Source organism: Heterodontus francisci, chromosome 2 (assembly GCF_036365525.1).
Source record: "Heterodontus francisci isolate sHetFra1 chromosome 2, sHetFra1.hap1, whole genome shotgun sequence".
NCBI lineage: Eukaryota > Metazoa > Chordata > Chondrichthyes > Heterodontiformes > Heterodontidae > Heterodontus > Heterodontus francisci.
In genome coordinates this window covers 217,722,142-217,743,917 of record NC_090372.1, presented here as the reverse complement: position 1 = coordinate 217,743,917, position 21,776 = coordinate 217,722,142, and the positions used below count along the sequence as shown (strand labels likewise).

Genomic DNA, 21,776 nt, shown 5'->3' with positions numbered 1-21,776 from the left:
CAGAGCAGGCTTAAGGGGCCAAATGGCCTACTCCTGCACCTATTTCTTATGTTCTTAGCAATCTGGCAGTCTGTGGCCACCATTGTCCATACTAGCTTTTTATTTGATTATTGAGATTTATTTAATCAGTTGAATTTAAACATCCAAGTTGCTGTGGTAGGATCTGAACTCATTTTTTTGAATCATTACTCCAAGCTCTCTGTATTACTAGCCCAGTATCACAACCACTATGTTATCATAACCCTTGAATTCCACTGCATCAGCAGCAGACCTTTTATCAGGGTGATTAAATAATAAAACCAAAAGTTGAATCTGCCCACTGACAAGATAAAGCACAAGAGCAATCAAAGGTGAGAAATGACTCTTCAGCTCATTAAAGCTGCTCCCTTTAGTTAGCTGGAGTTTCAAGCTGTGGACCCATGGAATCTGTCTGGGACCGGATACACCCTATACCTGAGCACAGGGAATTTCCAAAAAAAACAAAGTGAAAACCGTGGATTTGAGATTCTCTGCCCAGCTGCATTTTGATCTCCTGTATGTCCTTTATCTATTATTAAAATTATCTTTTGGTTAAAAGATTCTCGTGATATCAATTTTTCACAGTTTCAATCAACAAAGTGATTCCTGACAGCGCACTGGCTGCTGACGTCGTCAAAGTGCGCCAAGCTGCGCACATGTGCAGCTACATCTTGCCGGGACTTAGTGGCGCATGCACGGGATGACGTCATCCCGCAGTGCCAACGTCATCATGTATCCGCACCTGGTCCATCTTCGTGCATGCGCGATAAAGCGTCATCAGGTATCCAGCCCCTCACTCGGCTGGAGGAAGTGGCTGAATGGAGACTTTGAGGCTGGAGTCCTCCCCCCTCGCTTCAGACTTCAATACTTCCTCCCCTCAGCCGCTCGCTCCAGACCTCTTTGCTTCCCTCCACTCCTCTGGCCGATTGTTCCTTGCTTTGCGCCACCCCGCTCTCCGGCCGCTTGCTCCCCACCACCCCTCTCCCCCCACCCCCCAGCCACTGGCTCTAGACCGCGCCGCTTCCCTTCTCTCGGCCATTCGCTCCAACGTCGCCCCACCACCCCTTGCAGCCCGCCTTGCTTCTTCAGGCAGCAGGTGGAGACTGATAAAACATGGGAGCAAGTGGGCGAGAGGAAGAAAGCGGCACGGTGTCGAGCCCATGGCTGGGGGGGGGGGGAGGGAGGGGAAGTGAGCGGCCGGAGAGCGGGGTGGCGCAGGCAGGGAGGCGCAGGCGAGGAACAATTGGCCAGGGAAGTGGGGGGGGGGGCAATGGGGTCTGCAGCGAGCGGATGAGGGGGGGGGGAGCGGCCAGTGGGAAGAAGGGGGAGAAAGCGACTAGCCGAGGGGGGAGAGCGGCCAGTGGGGTGGAGCTAGTAGCTGCATTCAGGTGAAATCAGTCATATAAACGAATCACAATAACAAATTGGCAGCACATTTTATATTCTGCTCAATTTTCTTTCCATCTATCAGGGCGACAATTCGCTATCTTCCAATGGAAATTCAATCATAAAATTTCTTTTGTATTTAATTGGATTACTGGAATATTAAATGGATCTGAGGATTACAGTTAGTATCCTATAACTACATAGTAGCATATTACTGGGCTTCCACCTAACTTAATGTAAGGTTAGTTTGCGAGAATGATCTAGCCATAAACATTTCCTGTGATAAATTGGGCAGCACCATCTTTAATCCTGGCAGCTGCCTGAATGTCGCAGACACTGATGTTCTAGTTGAAGAGCCTGCATTTGTGCATGTGCAAGTACTGCGCCACCTAGTGGTTGTGTTGTCAGCAAATGCAACCTTCAATTAATGTCCTTTTGTCCTAAAAGCCTGTATTATTCTCAGGTAGGTTTACCTTTTCTGTATACTGTGGAACAATACCCCCGTAGTTGATTACTGCAATATGCTGTTTGCATTCGGATGCCCTGTTTCCAACACTATGACTGTGATTACACTTCAAAAGTACTTTTTTTTAAATTATTCGTTTCATGGGATGTGGGTGTCGCTGGCAAGGCCAGCATTTGTTGCTCATCCTTAATTGCCCTCGAGAAGGTGGTGGTGAGCTGCCTTCTTAAACTGCTGCAGTCCATCTGGTGTAGGTACACCCACAGTGCTGTTAGGGAAGGAGTTCTAGGTTTTTGACCCAGTGACAGTGAAGAAATGGCAATATAGTTCTAAGTCACGATGGTGTGTGGCTTGGAGGGGAACTTGCAGTTGGCGCCTCTGCTGCTCTTGCCCTTCTAAGTGGTAGAGGTCATGGGTTTGAAAAGTGCTGTCGAAGGAGGCTTGGCAAGTTGCTAGTTACATTACAATTACATTGTAAAATTTTATTGGATTTGCGCCTTAGAATTAATATTGCAATATGCACATATTATGAAACTCACCAAGTTAATGAACAACTATAAAATATTGAACTAAAAGTTGCACACACATCAACATTCCTAAGTTTAAACTTTTCCTGGTTTTACAGCAGTTTGATGGTTTAGTTTAATTAGCTCAAAATATTTCATCAAATCAGAAGTCTAACCTTGGTTAGAACACACTTGGAGTACAAAGAACAAACAAAGAACAAAGAACAGTACAGCACAGGAACAGGCCATTCGCCCTCCAAGTCTGCGCCGATCTTGATGCCTGTCTAAACTAAAACCTTCTGCACTTTCGGGGACCGTATCCCTCTATTCCCATCCTATTCATGTATTTGTCAAGATGCCTCTTAAACGTCGCTATCGTACCTGCTTCCACCACCTCCCCCGGCAGCAAGTTCCAGGCACTCACCACCCTCTGTGTAAAGAACTTGCCTCGCACATCCCCTCTAAACTTTGCCCCTCGCACCTTAAACCTATGTCCCCTAGTAACTGACTCTTCCACCCTGGGAAAAAGCTTTTGACTATCCACTCTGTCCACGCCGCTCATAACTTTGTAAACCTCTATCATGTCGCCCCTCCACCTCCGTCGTTCCAGTGAAAACAATCCGAGTTTATCCAGCCTCTCCTCATAGCTAATATAGCTTTATATTATAGAAAAGAATATAGAAGCACTGAAGAAAGTGCAAAGATTTACAAGATGATTTACAAACTGAGAGGTTCTGACTATCAGGAAAGACTAAACAAACTGAGATTCTTTTCTCCAGGAAAGGAAGCTGAGAGGCGATCTGATCGAAGTCTTTAAAATTTCAAATGGGTTTGATAGGGTAGTGACTGGTCTGGAACGAGAAACCAATGGGAAATGTCTCATCCCTGAAGTTACCAGTAACTGACCTCAAGATCTTTTACCAACGCCTGGGGTAGACATCGAGAAAATATTTCTGCTTGTGCGGGAGTTCAAAACGAGGGGCCATAAATATAAGATAGTCACTAATAAATCCAGTAAAGAATCAAGAGCGACTTCTTTACTCAGAGAAATTTTTTTTTTCATGGGATGTGGGCGCCAGCATTATTACCCTTCCATAGTTACCCTTGAGAAGGTGATGGTAAGCTGCCTTCTTGAACCACTGCAATCCATGTGGTGTAAGTGTTCATTACCACATAGAGTGATTCATACAATTAGCATCGGTGCATTTATGGGGAAGGTCAATAAATAGGCGAAGGAGAAAGGAATAGAAGGATATATTAATAAGTGAAGTGGAGTAGGGTGGTTGGAGGCTTGTGTGGAGTATAAACACCAGCATTGACCTGTTGGGCTGAATGGCCAGTTTCTGTGCTGTTAAACTGTATACAATGTCACATTATGACAGAATTGGATTAAATGGAGGACTGATTTATCAACAGGTGCTGTACTTGGCATGAAGACTGAAAGGTGGTTGGTCCACTGGATGTCTATACAATGAGAACTTGTGCAAAGTAAATCTTCCTGATATTAGTCCTGAAATTGCCTTGACTAGTTAGAACCTTATTTTACTTCAATTTAAAGTAATTTTCCACATTTAACATTTCATTTAGAACCTTATATACCTTTCACAATGCTGATAATCCCAGTTTCTCCAGTCTTTCCTCATAACTCAGACCTCTAAGACTGGGGATCAGACTTGTATGTTTTCTTTGACTACCTCCAATCTATGTTATCAGTAAGCGCATTAAGGGCTGAATTTCCCCAGAGAGGCAGGGAACAGGAGTCGGGACTGTTTTCGGGTCCCGAACCCACATGCGAGTAAGCCCTTAATTGACATGGAGGCAGATTCCTTGTCCAATTAAGAGAAGGTGGGTCTCGAAGCTGAAAAGCCAATCAGAGGCCTTCCAGCTTCAGAGAAGCACCTGGCTGTAGTACAAGCTAAATAATGGGAGAGTACCTCAACAAGAAGGTGCCCTCTCAGCCACTTTTTAAAAACTTTAATTAAAAAACAAAAAAAGCAGCCAGGCCACCACTGTTGTTTGGGGGAGGGACAGTCGCTCTCCAGGGCAGCCTTTAGCTGTATACCCACCCAGGCAGACAGGGAGGACCTGTAAGCCTGCCAGGAATGCTGGCACCCCAGCCTGCCACTGGGTTCCCACCTTCAGGCAGTTGATCTGTCCCCTCTCACGTTGGGAAACTGAGGGCGGGTGGCCTTCCCAAAATGGTCAACATCAGGAACGGGGTCAGAAAGCCACATGCCAGCCATGCTCATAATTTTCAGGCTCTGTCCAACTCCATTCCCATGTTAACGGAGGCTGAAAATTCAGGCCTCAGTGTTGATTCAGGAAGAGCACTAGCTGGGTGATACATCCTTTGATTTAAGCATTCTGCTGAAATTATACTATCTGCTATGTAAAGGCTTTTACCCATTTATTTTACACAGGTTCATGACTTCATTAAAATGATGCACAGAGGCATTCATACATTTTTGACACAGACACACACACACACACATACATAAATCATATACATAAATATACACAGACACATATACAAATGCACATATACAAATATATACACACATATACAAATGCACATATGGAAACACATACACACAAATATACAAATTCACATACACAAATATGCACATGGACAGATACACACACATAAATGGGTATATGCACAAATATATACACATAAATGCAAACACACACATGCCATGGTAGATGACAGTATCTCCTTCAAAAGGAAACTGACAATTTTCTCCTTGTTTATTCACAAGTCTCTTCCCTCTCTTTTCTCTTAATCAGTGTTTCTCAGCAGATGACTTCTTTGAACTTGCCGGGAAGAACAGCAGTGGCATCAAAACACTGACATCTGATGATTTTTTCCGAATTTCTCCTGGATTGCTGCTTTTCCTGAGCAACCCACAGAAAGCATGCAAGGCCATACAGTCCGGACATTGGGAAGAAGCAATGCTGGCGTTCACAGAGAGTCTGGTGATGAAAAATGATGCCAGCCAAATCCCTGACTCCACCTATCATCAAGTAGAAGAGATATTGCATAAAATACAGAGGAACTATCTAACAGTGGCCAAAGGTCAGGTAAGTAGGGACCAGCACTTGTTGCCTTTTCTCTTTTCAATAATTCAATAAGGTAATGTCAGCATAACCTTGAACACTACACCGCACTAAAATAATTAACAGGACTGCACTTTGTGTGAGCCAACTTAGAACCTCAAAGGATTTTGGTTAAACAGCCAATATAGCATAAAGATAAATTCAGTCGATCAATGACTGATATAAATTGAGGCAAGATTATAGTAAGGGAAACATCACTTGGATTACTGTAAGGTTTTGTCAGTTCCTGCAGACCATAGCCATCAGGCTGGATATTTTAACAAAGAATTACATAGAATGTACAGCACAGAAGCAAACCATTTGGTTCAACTTGTTTGTGCTGGACTTTATACTCCACACAAGGCTCCTCCCACCTCTTTTCATCCAGTCCAACTGGACCCTATTGGTCTTTATACACCTCATAGAACTCTCACCCATCTTCATCTAGCTCAACTACTTCAGATGGTAGTGAGTTCCACATTCTAACCACTCTCTGGATAAAGACATAGGGTGACATGTGTGTGTTGGTAATGTAGAAAATCTAATAGAGAGACATAAAGGTGAGTGTTAGTAATATAGACAATCAAATGAAGTGTGCATGAGGGCATGCCAGGAGCAGCACCAGGCAGACCTAAAAATGAGGTGTTGACCTGACGAAGCTACAACACAGGACTAATTGAATGCCAAATAGCAGAAGCAGCATGCAATATACAGGGCAAAGTGATCCCACAACCAATGGATCAGATCTAAGCTCTGCAGTCCTGCTACATCCAGTCGTGAATGGTGGTGGACAATTAAACAATTGACAGGAGGAGGAGGCTCCACAAATATCCCCAGTCTCAATGATGGGGGAGCCCAGCACAGTGCAAAAGACAAGGCTGAAGCATTTGCATTCATCTTCAGCCAGAAGTGCCGAGTGAATGATCCATCTCGGCCTCCTCCTGAGGTCCCCAGCATCTTTTTTTTATTCATTCATGGGATGTGGGCATCGCTAGCATGGCCAGCATTTATTGCCCATCCCTCAATGCCCTTGAGAAGTTGTGGTGAGCTGCATTCTTGAACCGCTGCAGTCCATGTAGATTAGGTACACCAACGGTGCTGTTAGGAGGGAGTTCCAGTATTTTGACCCAGCGCCAGGGAAGGAACGGCGATATAGTTCCAAGTCAGGATGGTGTGTGGCTTGGAGGGGAACTTGCAGGTGGTGATGTTCCCATGCATCTGCTGCCCTTGTCCTTCTATGTGGTAGAGGTCGCAGGTTTGGAAGGTGCTGTCTAAGGAGCCTTGGTGCCTTGTTGCAGTGATCTTGTAGATGGTACACACTGCTGCCACTGTGTGTCGGTGGTGCAGGGAGTGAATGTTTGTGTATGGGGTGCCAATCAAGCGGGCTGCTTTGTCCTGGATGGTGTCGAGCTTCTTTAGTGTTGTTAGAGCTAAACCCATCCAGGCAAGTGGAGAGTATTCTGTCACATTCCTGACTTGTGCCTTGTAGATGGTGGACAGGCTTTGGGGAATCAGGAGGTGAGTTACTCGGTGCAGGATTCCTAGCCTCTGACCTGCTGTTGTGCCCACGGTATTTATATGGCTACTCCAGTTCAGTCTCTGGTCCATGGTAACCCCCAGGATGTTAATAGTGGGGCATTTAGCAATCGTACTGCCATTGAATGTCAATGGGAGATAGTTTTGAGTCTCTCTTGTTGGTGATGGTCATTGCCTGGCATGTGTGTGTAGGCATTAATGCAGAGAGGTGTGCAGGTGAGTATTAGTAGTATAAACATTAACTTGGAGATATGTAAAGTAGAATTTTAGCAACATAGATATTAACGTATTCAGTTGAGTTGAACAGAATATTCAAGATTTTGTGCTGCTATTTTAGTAAAACCATAGGACACGGTCTGCACTTGGAGAGAGTTGTGTGTGTATGTATGGTGGATTGGCCAGGATTTTAACAGCCCATTGGAGATGGGCTGGGAGGTGGGAGAGGTGGTAAAATGGTCACTGGGTGGGAAGCTCGACATCTTACTGTTGCACCATGTAGTACAGCCGACAGTCATGGTATGTTGGTGGTGGAGGGTGTGAATGTTTTGGTGCTGAACAGGGTAATGATCATGCGGACTGCTTTGTCCTGAATGGCATGAAAGTGCCACAGGTATCCAGGAGGGTGTTTCACAACTGTAAAGCAGGGCGGAAAATGATTATAACATTATACACCTTGAGTTAAATCACATACTGTTTCCAGACTTGATTATTGAGTTATCCAAATGCTGAGATTGTGTTTTTGATTCATGCCGCAAGTAAAGATGGAGTAAGGCAAACTTTGATGATATGAGACTAGTATAATAACAAAAGATGGGTATATAAATGGTGTAAATGGTTACTGGAATGGTTAGTTACTAGTTATGTTTGTTAATAAATGTATTTTTTTCTGCAGCCCTGTATCAATGTCACTCAAATCTTAGAAGAGTCTCAACTGGACTCTAATGGAATGACAGACGATGACCTCAGTCACTTTTCTGCTATTGTGCTTTACCATGTACTTCAAGGAGACTGCATACTCCAACACTTACTGCCCGAGCCTGAATACTTTCTCAATTTTATCTTTCAAACATACCATAATGAATCGGCAAATATCACCCGAGCAGGTAAGGCCAATCGGTTGAATTTTATGGTTAGGTTGCAGGTCCTGACATCGGGTTCAGAAGTGGGTGCCACTTCTGTTTGGGTGGGCATTGACCGACTGCATGTGATCTTCCAGTGGCCAACCAATTAACAGTGGGGAGGTCGGGACTGATCACTGAGAGTGCGGAGGTGGGATGGGAGGCGGAGTCAGGTGAGGCTGCGGCAGTGCTGGCGCCATCTTTAAAGGGATGCCAGCATCGCATGTAATGGAGACTGTACGGAAAGCTGAGAAGATTAAGGAAACCTGCAGTCAGAATGGAAGATGGAAGACCCCAGGTGGCCCCACAGTTCAGCGATGCCTCCCTGCAGGCTCCCCTCTAGATTGCATAGGCAATGCAGGAGGTCCTCTTCCCCAGGGATGGGAGGAGGAGACTGGACCTACTGACTAAGCAAGCATAGACAGAGATTGCAGACATGGATCCAGTGCTGCAAGCGCATCAATAACCTTATTCAGTCTGCCAAGGTGAGTACTCCATACCTCTTTTCCCTTTGGCGCTTGCATGTGGCAACACGAGAGGGTGTGTTTGATGGTGAGGGAGTAACCATCCAGTCATTAGCAAAGGGGTCAGGCAGCAGCATATCCTGCAAAGCTAGGTAGGATAGTAAGCTATGAGGAGGACGCAAAGAGGCTGCAAAGGAATGTAGACAAGTTGACTGAGTCAGCAAGAACAGGGTAGATGGAATATAGTATAAGTTTAGTAGGAAAAATAGAAAAGCAGAGTATTTTTATATGCTGGGAGACCAGGAACTGTTGGTAATCAGAGGGACCTGAGTGTCTTGTACAGAAATTACATCATGTCAACATGCAGGTAAAGCAAGCAATTAGGAAAGCAAACAATATGTTCACCTTTATTACAAAAGGATCGGAGTATCAGAGTAAAGAAGTCTTACTGCAATTATATAGAAAGTGGTGAGACCACACCTAGAACACTGAGTACAGTTCTGGTCTCCTTAACTAAGGAAGTCTATTGTTGCCTGAAAGGGAGTGCAATGAAGGTTCACTAAACTGATTCTGGGATGGTGGAGTATTGTTCTCTGAGGACAGATTGAGTAGACCAGATATATATTCCCAAGAGTTTAGAAAAATGTGAGGTGATCTCATGGAAACATCTAAAATTCTTAAGGGGTTTGAGTGGGTAGATGCTGGGAGGATGCCTTCTCTGGCTGGAGAAGGCAAGAACTAGAAATAAGTCTCAGAATTAAGGGTCGGCCATTTAGGACTGAGAGGAGGAAAGGTTTCTTCAATCAAAGGCTTGTGAATCTTAGAATTCTCTACCTCAGAGGGGTATGGATGCTCAGTTGTTGAGAATCACAGATTTTTGGATACTAAGGGAATCAAGAGATATGGCGATAGTGTGGGAAGGTGAAGTTGAGATAGAAGATCAGCCATGATCTTATTGAATGGCAAAGCAGGCTTGAGACGTTGACTAGAACCTCCTGCTATTTCTTATGTCCTTATGATTACACTTCAAACATGGCTGAAGTCACTGGATACAGCAAAGGCTATGGGTCTTGACAACATCCCAGCTGTAGTACTGAAGACTTGTGTTTCAGAACTAGCTGTACCACTAGCTAAGCTGTTCCAGCACAGCTACAACACTGGCATCTACCCGTCAATGTGGAAAATTGCCCAGATATGTCCTGTACACAAAAAACGGGGCAAATTCAATCCAGCCAATTACCACTCCCTCAGTCTACTCTCATTCATCAGCAAAGCTGACAGTGCTATCAAGTGGCACTTACTCAGTAATAACCTGCTCACTGATGCTCAGTTTAGATTCCATCAGGGCCACTCAGCTCCTGACCTCATTACAGCCTTGGATCAAACATGGACAAAAGAGCTGAATTCCAGAGGTAAGGTGAAAGTGACTGCCCTTGACATCAAGGCAGCATTTGACTGAGTGTGGCATCAAGGAGCCCTAGCAAAACTGGAGTCAATGGGAATCAGGGGGAAAACCCTCCACTGGTTGGAGTCAGACCTAGCACAAAGGAAGATAGTTGTTGTTGTTGGAGGCCAATCATCTCAGCCCCAAGACCTTGCTGCAGGATTTCCTCGGGTAATGTCCTAGGTCCAACCATCTTCAGCTGCTTCATCAGTGACCTTCCCTCCATCATAAGGTCAGAAGTGGGGATATTAACTGACGATTGCACAATGATCAGTACCATTCACAGCTCCTCAGTTACTGAAGCTGTTTATGCCCTTATACAGTAAGACCTCGACAACATTCAGGCTTGGGCTTCTAAGTGCCAAGTAACATTCGTCCCATACAAGTGTCAAGCAATGTCGATCTCCAACAAGAAAGAATGTAACTATCTCCCCTAATATTCAACGGCATTACCATTGCTGAATCAACATTGGGAGCGGGGTGGGGGGGGGGGGGGTGTGGGGGGGGGGGGAGCGGTTGTGGGGGGATGTGTGGGGGGGTGGGGGTTACCATTGACCAGAAACTTAACTAGACCAGCCATATAAATACAGTGGCTACAAGAGCAGGTCAAAGGCTGGGAATTCTGCAGCAAGTAACTCACCTCCTCACTCCCCAAAGTTTGTCCACAAGGCACAAGTCAGGAGTGTGATTGAATACTCTCCACTTGCCTGGTTAAGTGCAGCTCTAACAACACAAAAAGCTCAACACCATCCAGGACAAAGTAGCCGGCTTGAACGGCACTCCATCTATCACCTTAAACGTTCACTCCCTCCAACACCGGTGCACAGTGGTGGCACAGGATGCACTGCAGCAACGTGTCAAGCCTCCTTCGACAGCACCTTCCAAAGTCATGACCTCTACCACCTAGAAGAACAAGGGCAGCAGACACATGGGAAGATCACCACCTGCAAGTTCCCCTCTAAGTCACACACCACCCTGACTTGGAATTATATCGCCGTTCCTTCACTGTCTCTGGGTCAAAATCCTGGAACTCCTTTCCTAACAGCACAGTGGGTGTACCTACCCCACATGGACTGCAGTGGTTCAAGAAAGCGGCTCACCATCACGTTCTCAAGGGCATTTAGGGATGGGCAACAAATCCTGGCCCTGCCAGTGATGCTCATATCTCGTGAACGAATAAAAAAAAGTAGAGTTGACCATAAAGATCTTTCAGAGGTTCTGAAAGGCACTCTATAAATTCAAACTCTTCTTTCTTTACTTCAGATCTTGAAGACTTGATGGATAAAATTGGTCTCGCTCACAATAAATATCAGAATTCTATGGTTAATGAGCATGAAGAAGACCATGGGCATGAAGATAATGATGAGCACGATCACAAGAATGTGTATGGCCACCAGCTCAAACTGCTGTCAACTACAGGTCTGGAGGGGGAGGACGCCAACATGACTGCTAGCTGGGACACGGTAACGTCACTCCTTTAAGCCATTCTCTTTATCAATCGCTGTTACAGATCAGTTAGGAAACCTTGACTAAGCTGTTTCCGGGTTCAGCTGGATGATTCCATGTTCCTTTGGAATCAAATGTATCGGGCTCATGCATTTGAGTTAGGTACTCAGTAAGTGAGACATATGGACCAGGAAAGTTCCAGTTTCAATATCCGACCTGGGCTGAGTGACAATATCTGGTTAATGGGTGCCACAATTGGTCTCCGTGCCCCTGGGTTGAGAAGATGAATATTTAGTCAGGAATTCCAAGCTGATCACTGTCCACTCTGCCGGAAGTGCATGTGTAGACATCAAATGAGGTCTATGGGAGAGGAAAGAGAGTGAATACACCACAGCTTGTTGCTTTCTATGGTGCACTCTTCTCATCTCGTGAACGAATATATAGAATGTATAGATTCATTTTAATTGTATTACTGTAGGAGCCAGCTACCACTACTGCAAATTCTAGGTTATCACCACCACGATGACTGAACTTACACAGGATTTGCACAGTTCTCATTTTTAAACAATCCCTTGCATTTCTTTGAACACACTCACTCATCCCATTACTTTGTTCAACAGTACATGTTGTATCAAACAAAATAAATCTAAAAGTTTGTAACAACCTATAGGTTCTGGGGTAATTTTTACAATGGGCACGTCATCTGCATCCCCCCCACCCCCAACACCGCACCCCCCCCCCCAAGCAGGTCACTTCTCAGGAGTTGATATTTAAAGATTACCCCCATTGAGTATGAGTTTCCTACAGTTTTATCTCAGCCAAACCTTTGCAGGCATGCATGCTACACAGCAGCATAGGCAAAGTTTCATGCATCTGAGCTCTTTAAGCACACAGACAGCAGCTTAGCAAGCAACATCAGCGCATGTGCATTCTGATTTCGCATTAGTGAGCGCACCTCCAATCCTGCTGCGAGAGAACAGAAGAAAGTTGTACATTCCTAAGAATTCATTTTTTAAAATGGGGGCGGTGGGGAGAGTGGGGAATGAATCCTATTTAATACATTTTGTTTGTCTGTGCTAAGGGCAATTTCAGGCCCTTTAGCTTTCAGGGGCAAGCATTACTGTGATTTACAATGTGAGCTGTACCAAACTTTATCATAAATAGAAAAAAGATTTTGGTCTGAGTCATCAACCAGTGGCTGAATAAGCAATATAAAACCACCAGAGGGCAGAGCAGTATAAATAATAGTTTTATGGACTTCAGAGGGGAACAGCATTTCAGAAAGGAAGTGTCTGGCAAAGTTTTTACCTTATCTGGAGAAGTAAAAGAGCTGGTGCCATATACAATGCAGTGAATATACTGAAGCCACTAAAGAAAACCTGCAAGCAGTGAAATCAGAAATGCAAAATCAAAAATGCACTTCAAATCTGTCAGTATTGGATGATGATGGCATAGTGGTATGTTACTGAATTAGTAAACCAGAGGCCCAAGCTCATGCCATCATGGCAACTGGTGGAATTTAGGATCAGGGTGGGCTGCGATGTCTCTGAGGTGTGGTGAGCAGCCAACAACCACTGTCAAGGCTCACAGTACATTACTGAGGGTACGGGTAGTGTAGTAGTTATGTTATTTGATTAATAACCTAGAGGCACGGACTGGTAATCTAGTAGATTGAAGTTTAAATCCCACCGTGGCTGTTTGAGCATTTGAATTGTTTAAAAAATCCAAAAATAAAAAGCTGGTATCAATAAAAGTGGCCATGAAGCTGTTGGATTGTAGTGAAAATCCAAGTGATTCTTTAGGAAGGGAAATCTTGTATGTCACCTGCATGGTTGACTCTTAACTGAACTCTGAAGGGGCCTAGTAAAAGTTTAGTTTTTAGTTTAGTTTAGAGATACAGCACTGAAACAGGCCCTTCGGCCCACCGAGTCTGTGCCGACCATCAACCACCCATTTATACTAATCCTACACTAATTCCATATTCCTACCATATTCCCCACCTGTCCCTGTATTTCCGTACCACCTACCTATACTAGGGACAATTTATAATGGCCAATTTACCTATCAACCTGCAAGTCTTTGGCATGTGGGAGGAAACCGGAGCACCCGGAGGAAACCCACGCAGACACAGGGAGAACTTGCAAACTCCACACAGGCAGTACCCAGTATTGAACCCGGGTCGCTGGAGCTGTGAGGCTGCGGTGCTAACCACTGCGCCACTGTGCCACTCAGTTGAATCAAACTCAGGAAAACTAGGGGTGGTCAGTAAATGCAGGGGACCCCCACATCTCAAGAATGAATGAAAAGAAACTGGGGAGAGGTGCCACAAGGACAGCGATGCTTGTGGAACTGTGGACCCTGTATGAAGGAACAGAAAATCATAATTTAATGGACACCTTACATGAAAGCTCTTCTAATCTTGACATTTCAATCTTTTATAAATTTGCTATCATGGCTTTCAGCCTTCCAGTTTGTGGTGATGGTGCATAGAACTGTAGAACCATTACGGCACAGAAGGAGGCCATTCAGCCCGTCGTTTCTGTGCCGGCAATGCTACAAGGGTGGGATAATTGAAAGAGGGATACAAAAACAAGGTTTTAAAAGCCAAAATTATTCTGCTCTAATCAAAAAGTATTTGTCTTTCTTCACTCTCCTCTCACCAGTTTCTTATCCTCCCTACCTGCTTGTCAGAAATTCAGGTGGGTGCTGTCCACAATTTTACAATTAGAATACTGCATTCAGTTCAGGCACCATACCTCAGGAAGTATAAGGGCCCAAGGTGACCTTGCAAAACACAAATTGACTGTGAAATTCAAAGATTAGAGTAAACTCAAAGAGGGATGACACTATCTCTCTCATTACTGTTGACTGTAGGATTTAAAATAAATGGAGGGGCTGCACTGATTTTTTTTTATTATTCATGGGATGTGGGCATCATTTGTTGCTCATCCCTAATTGCCCTTAAGAATATGAAAGTGTGAAATTGTCCACTTTGGCAGGAACAATAAAAGAGAAGCATATTATCTAAATGGTGAAAGATTACAGAACTCTGAGATGCAGAGGGATCTGGGTGTCCTAGTGCATGAATTGAAAAAGGTTAGTATGCAGGTACAGCACGTAATTAGGAAAGCTAATAGAATGTTATCGTTTATTGCGAGGGGAATTGAATACAAAAGTAGGAAGGTTATGCTTCAGCTATACAGGGCATTGGTGAGACCACATCTGGAATATTTTGTACAGTACTGGTCTCCTTATTTAAGGAAGGATGTAAATGCATTGGAGGCAGTACAGAGAAGGTTTATTAGATTAATATCTGGAATGGGCGGGCTGTCTTATGAGGAAAGATTTGACAGGCTAGGCTTGTATCCACTGGAATTTAAAAGAGTAAGAAAATAAGAACAAAGAGAAAGTAACATATAGATCCTGAGGGAGTCTTGACAGGGTGGATGTGGAAAGGATGTTTCCCCTTGTGGGAGAATCTAGAACTAGGGGTCATTATTTAAAAATAAGGGGTTGCCCATTTAAGACAGAGATGAGGAGAAATGTTTTCTCTCAGAGGGTTGAGAGTCTTTGGAATTCTCTTCCTCAAAAGGCGGTGGGAGCAGTCTTTGAATATTTTTAAGGCAGAAGTAGATAGATTCTTGATAAGCAAGTGGGTGGAAGGTTATCGGGGGTAGGTGGAAATTTGGAGTAATCAGTTCAGCCATGAATTTATTGAATGGTGGAGCAAGCTGGAAGGGTTGAGAGGCCTACTCCTGCTCCTAATTCATATGTTCGTATGTTCTTGAACCGCTGCAGTCCATGTTGGCTAGGTAAGGACGTTAGATAGGGAATTCCAGTATCTTGACCCAGCAATGATGAAGGAATAGCAATATATATCCAAGTCAGGATGGTGTGACTTGGAGGGCAACTTGCAGGTGGTGGTGTTCCCATGTGTCTGCTGCCCTTGTTCTTCTGGGTGGTAGAAGTCGTGGGTAAATTGTTAGAATCAATTCTGAGGGACAGGATAAACTGCCTGGGATTAATCTGCGATAGTCAGCATGAATTTGTTAGGGGAAGGTCATGTCTTACTAAATTGATTGTGTTTTTTGAGGAAGTGACGGGGAGGATTGATAAGGGTAGTGTAGTGGATGTGGTCAACATGGATTTTAGTAAGGCATTTGATAAGGTCCTGCATGGCAGACTGGTCAGTAAAATGAACGCCCATGGGATACAGGGGAATGTGGCAAGTTGGATCCAGAATTGGCTCAGGGACAGGAAACAAAGGGTATTAGTCAACGGATGTTTTTGCGAATGGAAAGCTGTTTCCAGTAGCGTTCCATAGGGCTCAGTGTTGGGTCCCTTGCTGTTTGTGGGATATATTAATGATTTGGACTTAAATGTGGGAGGCATGATTGGGAAATTTGCTGATGGCACCAGAATTGTCTGTATAGTTCATAGTGAAGAGGATAGCCATAGACTCCAGAATTATATCAATGGTTTGGTTGAGTGGGTGGGAAAGTGACAAATAGAATTCAATCCAGAGAAACGTGAGGTAATGCATTTGGGGAGGGCAAATAAAGCAAGGGAATACACAATAAATGGGAGGATACTGAGAGGGGTAGAAGAAGTGAGAGACCTTGGAGTGCATGTCCACAGGTCCCTGAAGGTGGCAGGACAGGTAGATAGAGTGGTGAAGAAGACATATGGAGTTCTTTCCTTTATTGGCCGAGGTATAGAATACAAAAGCAGGGATATGATGCTGGAACTGTATAAAACACTGTTTAGGAGTTGGAGTATTGCGTACAGTTCTGGTCACCACATTAGGACATAATTGCTCTGGAGAGGGTACTGAAGAGATTTACAAGAATGTTGCCAGGACTTGAAAGTTGCAGTTATGAAGAAAGATTGGATAGGCTAGGGTTGCTTTCCCTTGAAATGAGGAGGCTGAAGGGAGACTTAATTGAGGTGTACAAAATTATGAGGGGCCTAGATAGAGTGGACAGGGAGGACCTGGTTCCCCTGGTGGGGAGGTCAGTTACCGGGGACACAGATTTAAGGTGATTGGTAGAAGGATTAGAGGGGACATGAGGAAAAACGTTTTCACCCAAAGGGCGGTGGGTTTCTGGAATTCGCTGCCAGGTACAGTGGTGGAGGCAGAAACCCTCAATTCTTTTAAAAGGTACCTAGACATGTACCTGAAGTGCTGTAACCTGCATGGCTATGGACCAGGTGCTGGAAGGTGGGATTAGATTGGGCGGCTAATTTTTTCGGCCAGCGCAGACACAATGGGCTGAATGGCCTCTTTCTGTGGCGTAATTGTTCTAAGGTTCTATAGTTTGGAAGTTGCTGGTGAAGGAGACTTGATGAGTTGCTGCAGTGAATCTGGCAGATGGTACACACTGCTGCCACTGTGCACTGGTGTGGAGGAAGTGAATTTTTTAAAGTGGTGGATGGGGTAACATTCAAGCTTTATTCTAGATGGTGTTGAGATTCTCGAGTGTTGTTGGAGCTGCACTCATCCTGGCAAATGGAGAGTATTACATCATACTCCTGACTTGTGACTTGTAGATTGTGGACAGGCTTTGGTGACTCAGGAGGTGAGTTACTCGCTGCCGTGTACCAACCTCCGACCTGCTCTTGTGGCCACAGTATTTATGTGGCTGGCCCAGTTAAGATGCTGATGAATGATTTCATTGGTACCTGCACTGATACCCAAAATGACACCTGAGTTAAAAGGGATAAATTATGAGACTAGGTTGCACAGGCTAGGCTTATTTTCCCTTAAGTATAGAATATTAAGTGGCAATATAGTTGAGGTGTTTAGACCAGTAACTGAGTTGATAGGGTAGATACAGAGAAACTATTTTGTCTGGGAGGGAGGAGTACAGAACAAGAGACTCAACTTAAAATTAGAGCTTTGCCATTCAAGGATGATTTCAAGAAACACTTCTCCACATAAAGGATAGTGGAAATCTGGAACTCTCTCCTCCAAAAAGTTGGTGATGATGGTGGTCAATTAAAATTTTCAAAGCTGAGATTGATAAATTTATACTAGGCAAGGGTATTAAAGATTATGGAATCAAGTGGTTAGATGGAATTAAGATACAGATCAGCCATTATCTAATTAAATGGCAGAACAGACTCGAAGGGCTGAATGGCCTACTCCTATACTCCTATGGTATTCACCTATCTTCACCTATCTTGTTGAGTCACTGCCTCAAGGCTACTCTCCACCAATTTGCTCAAAATTATGGGAAGCCTGTAAACCCAATGTAGAACGAGGACTGACATGTTCGAACATTGTCTAACTGCCATGCTCTATTTTCCCTTGCATTTTGTTTGCAGAAGTGCTTCAGCTCCAGTGAAATAATGACGATCTATCACATTCCAGTCAGTGCCATGATTTCCCGCACTGACTTTGTTCAGCTGAGTGCTGCGTTAATCCAGCAGCTTCTGAGTCAAGCCTGCACCAAGAACTTCCAAGTCACAGAACCAAATAAATTTCAGCTGACCACTGCAGAAAGTAAGGTTCTCCAACACGTGATCTGTGTCTGTAGCATTTGCTTATATAAGTGTTCTATAATGAATGTATTTCTCAGCTGTGACTCAGTGGTAGCACTCTCACCTCTGAGTCAGAAGGTTGTGGATGCAAGTCCCACTCCAGAGTATTGAGTACAGAACTGTCAGAGATGTTATCTTTCAGATGAGACATTAAATCAAGGCCCTGTCTGCCCTCTCAGGTGGATATAAAAGATCTCATGGCACAACTTTGAAGAACAGCAGGGAAGTTCTCCACAATGTCTTGGCCCATATTTATCCATCAACAAACACCTAAAAATAATTATCTGATCACTATTGCAAATTTGCTGCCCCATTTCCCTACATTACAACAGTGACTACACATTTCAATACAACTTCATTGGCTGTAAAGCACTTTGGGTCATCCTGAGGTTCTGAAAGGCGCTATAGAATACACTTTCTTTCTTTCTTTTTTCTTCTTTTTAGTTTTCAAAGAAATTATGCATCCTAATAAAGAAATTCTGGTTACAATAAAAAGCTTGACAGAAATGAAGCAGTAAACGCTCAGTGTCTCTCCATCACAGGTAAGCACCGTCATTGTGGTGAGGCCATGTAAGTCACCACAGGGAGACAGAAAATAGAAAAATCCCAGGACCTCGCTTGCTTGCCATTGACTTTCATAAAGAGCAAGGCAGAGGCTTGGGATTAACTGGCCTGGTGTGAGGATGGTGTATGCTGTGGAGAGATCAAAAAAGATGATATCTTAAAAGAAAAAAATTGTACTCTCGATAATGAAAACCACAATGTTTAATCTTTGTAAATCTATTTTTGTTAAAATGCCTCTTTTTTCCAGAATATATCTATGGATCAGTGGCAACGTTGGTCGTAAGTCTTTGTGCCGTGTTCGGGATTGTGATCGTGCTATTTACCACCTGCACCAACGCATATGAGTATGTCATACAATTCTTCATAAGTCTGGCTGTGGGGTCACTGACTGGTGATGCTGTGTTACATCTCATACCGTCGGTAGGCACACTGGCTGTGTTTTTCTCAGTATTTTGTATTTTACAAACAAAAAATGCTTTCATTTAAATTGTATCCTATGGTTAAATTGTATCCTTTAGTGTATTCTATAGTGCCTATCAGAACTTCAAGATGACCCAAAGTGCTTTGCAGCCAATGAAGTTCTCTTGAAGTGTAGTCACTGTTGTAATGTAGGGAAATGGGGCAGCGAATTTGTGATAGTGACCAGATAATTATTTTTAAGTGTTTGTTGATGGATAAATATTGGCCAAGACATTGTTTAGTTTAGTTTAGTTTAGAGATACAGCACTGAAACAGGCACTTCGGCCCACCGAGTCTGTGCCGACCATCAACCACCCATTTATACTAATCCTACACTAATTCCATATTCCTACCACATCCCCACCTGTCCCTATATTTCCCTACCACCTACCTACACTAGGGGCAATTGCTAATGGCCAATTTACCTATCAACCTGCAAGTCTTTGGCATGTGGGAGGAAACCGGAGCACCCGTAGAAAACCCACGCAGACACAGGGAGAACTTGCAAACTCCACACAGGCAGTACACAGAATTGAACCCGGGTCCCTGGAGCTGTGAGGCTGCGGTGTTAACCACTGCGCCACTGTGCCGCCATTGGGCAGAACTTCCCTGCTGTTCTTCAAAATTGTGCCATGAGATCTTTTACATCCACCTGAGAGGGCAGACAGGGCCGTAGGATACAATTTGACTGGATGACAGGAATGTCAAAGTGTTGCTGTCTATATGTTCTTAAAAATCTGATGTAGTCACACATTTCCTCTTTAACTTCCTGTTGTCACAATTTTGGATTACATTTTTATATCAATATTTAACATTGAAACTGTCTATGTGAACATTTGCAAACAGTACCAGACAGGAAAAGGCCTACTGATCCATCCCCACACAATTGCAATGCCTTGTGCATTGCAATATGTACACTCCCTTCCCCACCTGAGAGGCATCTCCTGGGAGAAACAAAAAAATCACATAGAAAACCAGCTAAGAAGGGGAAAAATCTGGAAAATTCTTCTCTAAACCCCTTAGGCAATGAAATCTGGTCTGGAAGGCTACTCTGGACCTGATAAAGGTTATAATGTACCTCCCTTTTATACGAGGCAACCTCCGCCCTAGCCAGCTCTCACTTGAAGAAATTCAGTGAATCAGTGTTCAATCAGTATATAGAATGGCAATCCTGTATGTAAACAGTTGCCTGCAACAATGTTATTTCAGTTTCAGACCAGTATATAATTATCTGAAGTATTTTCCAACTCCACTGCCATATTACAAGTAATAAAAATACCCACAAACTACTGACTATGGGCAATGTTATGGGTCATTCACTAGTAACTTTTTAAAAGCACTAACTGTAGGAAGTAATAGCATCTCTCATAGATTCAGTGATCTCTGCTAGAAAGTGTGTAATAATGGATCTTGGACAAGGCTTGGGGTTTTGTCTGTGATACCTTCCATGATTGAATAATCTGACGATATCTACAATCTAGGCCCATTTGAGAAGTGTACCAGAGGACTATAAGCACCGCAGTATGAATTAATACTTTCAGGAGTGGAGAGAGGAAAGTGGAATAAATAAAACACAGTGCCAGGGACACTGTTGACATGACCCTAGTATGACTTTTTATACCTAAGGATAGATCAGCTACATTAGAACTGTTTAAATTCTATATCTCAAGCTGTTTTATTTTTAACACAAATATAAGATAGTCACCAATAAATCTAATAGGGAATTCAGGAGAAACTTCCTTACCCAAAGAATGTTAGGTATGTGGAACTCGTTACTACAGGGAGCATTGAGGTGGTTAGCATAGTTTAAAGGGAAGTTAGATAAGCACATAAGGGAAAATGGGATAGAATGATATGCTGATAGGATTAGATAAAGAGGGGTCGGAGGACATTCGTTTGCAGCATAAATGCTTGTTGGCCCCAATGGCCTGTTTCTGTGCTTTCGAATCTAATTCTACGTAATAGCTAAAGAAAAGTCTCCTTTGTATCTTCATTTTAGTTTCTTGGCTTACACGTTCACACAGATGATCAGGATAGCTTGTCAGGCTCTTACACCTGGAAGCTGCTGGCTGTTCTTGGAGGCATCTATGCTTTCTTTCTGATGGAGAAGATATTCAACATATTAATGAAAGATGATGATGTAAGTATTTTTCTTTTTTTAAAAGGGTGTACGAAAGGCCAAATAATTCATCAGCCCTTCTCTTTTGCACAATTTGCAGTGTCACCTAAGAGGTAATTAAGGACATGTAAAAGTTCACAGAAAAATCTGTTCAATTTTTCCATAACACCCAAAAATAATTAACTGAAAATTTCAGGTTCTCTCTTAACATCTCAATTCATTTTGTACATCCTGGAAGGAGGAATATAATCTCCATCTATGCTTATTCTTATCAGCTTCAATCTTATTAATCACCATGTTAGTAATCACTCAGTGGCAGCCTTCTGTCGCATGAGATGATGGTTTGTGCCTTGGTGGCCAGCTCTGTGTTAAACATCACCTGGTGGGGCTCAGGAGCCCCACTCTGGCATGGCAGTCTCTGCCTCACTTGCTGCAGATAAAGGCCGTGAGCTGAGACAGTGCAGGATTCGCTGGCCTCCATTTTCTCTGAGTCCTCTTCTCGACTAGCTACAATCTATCAAGGCTGAAATCAAAGACAAAAACACATCACGTCCTGATCAGAGAATTCCCCTACGTTGATGATGCTGAGGAATTGAATTGGCTGCAGACTGGCA

The 21,776-nt window shown here is 43.7% G+C and overlaps 1 protein-coding gene across 1 annotated transcript in view; it reads left to right on the top strand.

Moving 5' to 3' along the window:
* Window positions 1–21,776, top strand: part of slc39a4 (solute carrier family 39 member 4) — a 67,899-nt gene that overhangs the window by 19,834 nt on the left and 26,289 nt on the right. The window contains exons 2-7 of the mRNA XM_068015760.1: window positions 5,161–5,454; window positions 7,898–8,108; window positions 11,295–11,494; window positions 17,805–17,982; window positions 18,832–19,004; window positions 21,043–21,183. Of these exons, the coding sequence (XP_067871861.1) occupies window positions 5,161–5,454; window positions 7,898–8,108; window positions 11,295–11,494; window positions 17,805–17,982; window positions 18,832–19,004; window positions 21,043–21,183 (1,197 nt within the window). The remainder of the gene's footprint in view (window positions 1–5,160; window positions 5,455–7,897; window positions 8,109–11,294; window positions 11,495–17,804; window positions 17,983–18,831; window positions 19,005–21,042; window positions 21,184–21,776) is intronic.